Source organism: Merops nubicus, unplaced genomic scaffold, assembly GCF_000691845.1.
Source record: "Merops nubicus isolate BGI_N331 unplaced genomic scaffold, ASM69184v1 scaffold42226, whole genome shotgun sequence".
NCBI lineage: Eukaryota > Metazoa > Chordata > Aves > Coraciiformes > Meropidae > Merops > Merops nubicus.
In genome coordinates, this window is record NW_008615171.1 from 3,149 (window position 1) to 4,589 (window position 1,441).

Here is a 1,441-nt window from a genome sequence, read left to right on the forward strand (position 1 = left end):
AACAGCAAAACACACTCCTAATCAGAACACAGGAATAGAGAGTGCCCAACTGATACAGCATCAATATCTGCAAGTAGCAGTTGCTAGAGCTGAGGATGGTTCTTCTGCTGCAGAGCAGCAGAGGCTAGTGGTGGCACCGATGCATTATTTCTGTTTGAACTTTATTGTATGTGACAACTACATGTGGTATCAGACTTGAAATGATGGTCATTTACGGTCTGGAGCACCTCTCTTACGAGCAAAGGCTAAGAGACCTGTTTAGCCTGGAGAAGAGAAAACTGAGGGGATCAATAGGTAAAGGGTGGGGGGGCAAGAAGATTGGGCCCTTTGAGGGTGGCAGAGCCTGGAGCAGTCTGCCCAGAGAGGCTGTGGATTATCCTGCTCTGGGGAGATTCCAAACCTGCCTGGATGCGATCCTGGGCACCCTGGTGTGGGTGACCTGCTGGAGCAGGGGGCTTGGATAAGGTGATCTCCAGAGATCGCTTAACGACCCCCATGTTGGGATTCTGTGATTCTGTCACTGCATCATTTTTGAGTTCCAGGTCTTTCCACTGCAGCTGTAATCAAGACTTCTCTACCATTACAGGTTCTCTTCTCAAAATCTCTGGAAGCTGAAGATGGATATTAAACGTGTGAAGGACTACATCTATTGGCTGTACTTCCAGTATCTACTGATCACCTGCAGCTACGTGCTCGAGCCCTGGGAGCAGTCCATGTTCCACACCATCACCGTGACTGTTTTTGCCATGGTTGTGTACACGGCTTATGTCTTCGTCCCCATCCACCTCCGCCTGGCTTTTGAGTTCTTCTCCCAGATATTTGGAGGCCAGCCCGAAAGCACAGTTTCCAGCATGAGCTGAGCTTGCCCAAGCAGTGCTCAGCAGCTCTTGCAACTTGTGAAATGCAGTGTCTTCCTCAACTTTAGCTATTTATTCTGAAGCAGCTTTGCAGCTCTGAAAATACCTTTTTCTCTTACAGAACGTGGCTTGCTTAATTAGCTGAGCACCAGCACAACACACTGACTGCTGGCTGCACGGTCCCCACTAAAAGAACCACAGGCCAGCTTCTGCTGGGTGATAACAAACCCCATCACCCGGAATGCCACATTTACCTAGTGCCCAACTGGCTCCCACTTTCAGCACCCGAATTTAATCACACTGGCACGTACGAAGAAGCAAGGACTGTTTATGATGGCGGTGACGATGGGTGCTACGCTCATTAGACACGAGGGAGTTCTGTCAAAAGAGTATGGTGGCAAAACATATTGTGTCTTCTTTGACTTGGGATAGAGAGTAGAAGGAGATGAGTCAAATACAGCATGATTTGAGTATTTATATCTGGCTGGTTATGGGAGAGGAAATTAGAAGATAAAGTAATAGGAGCATGAGCTTGAAGCCAACTTTTTGCATCGAAGTTGCCACATCTGATTTTGGATGGTGCA

The 1,441-nt window shown here is 48.0% G+C and overlaps 1 protein-coding gene across 1 annotated transcript; it reads left to right on the forward strand.

Moving 5' to 3' along the window:
* Window positions 1-617: 617 nt before the first annotated feature.
* Window positions 618-860, forward strand: SPTSSB (serine palmitoyltransferase, small subunit B). The gene has a single exon (XM_008942438.1). It carries the CDS (start codon window positions 618-620, stop codon window positions 858-860), a length of 243 nt encoding a protein of 80 aa, XP_008940686.1.
* The last annotated feature ends 581 nt before the right edge of the window (window positions 861-1,441 follow it).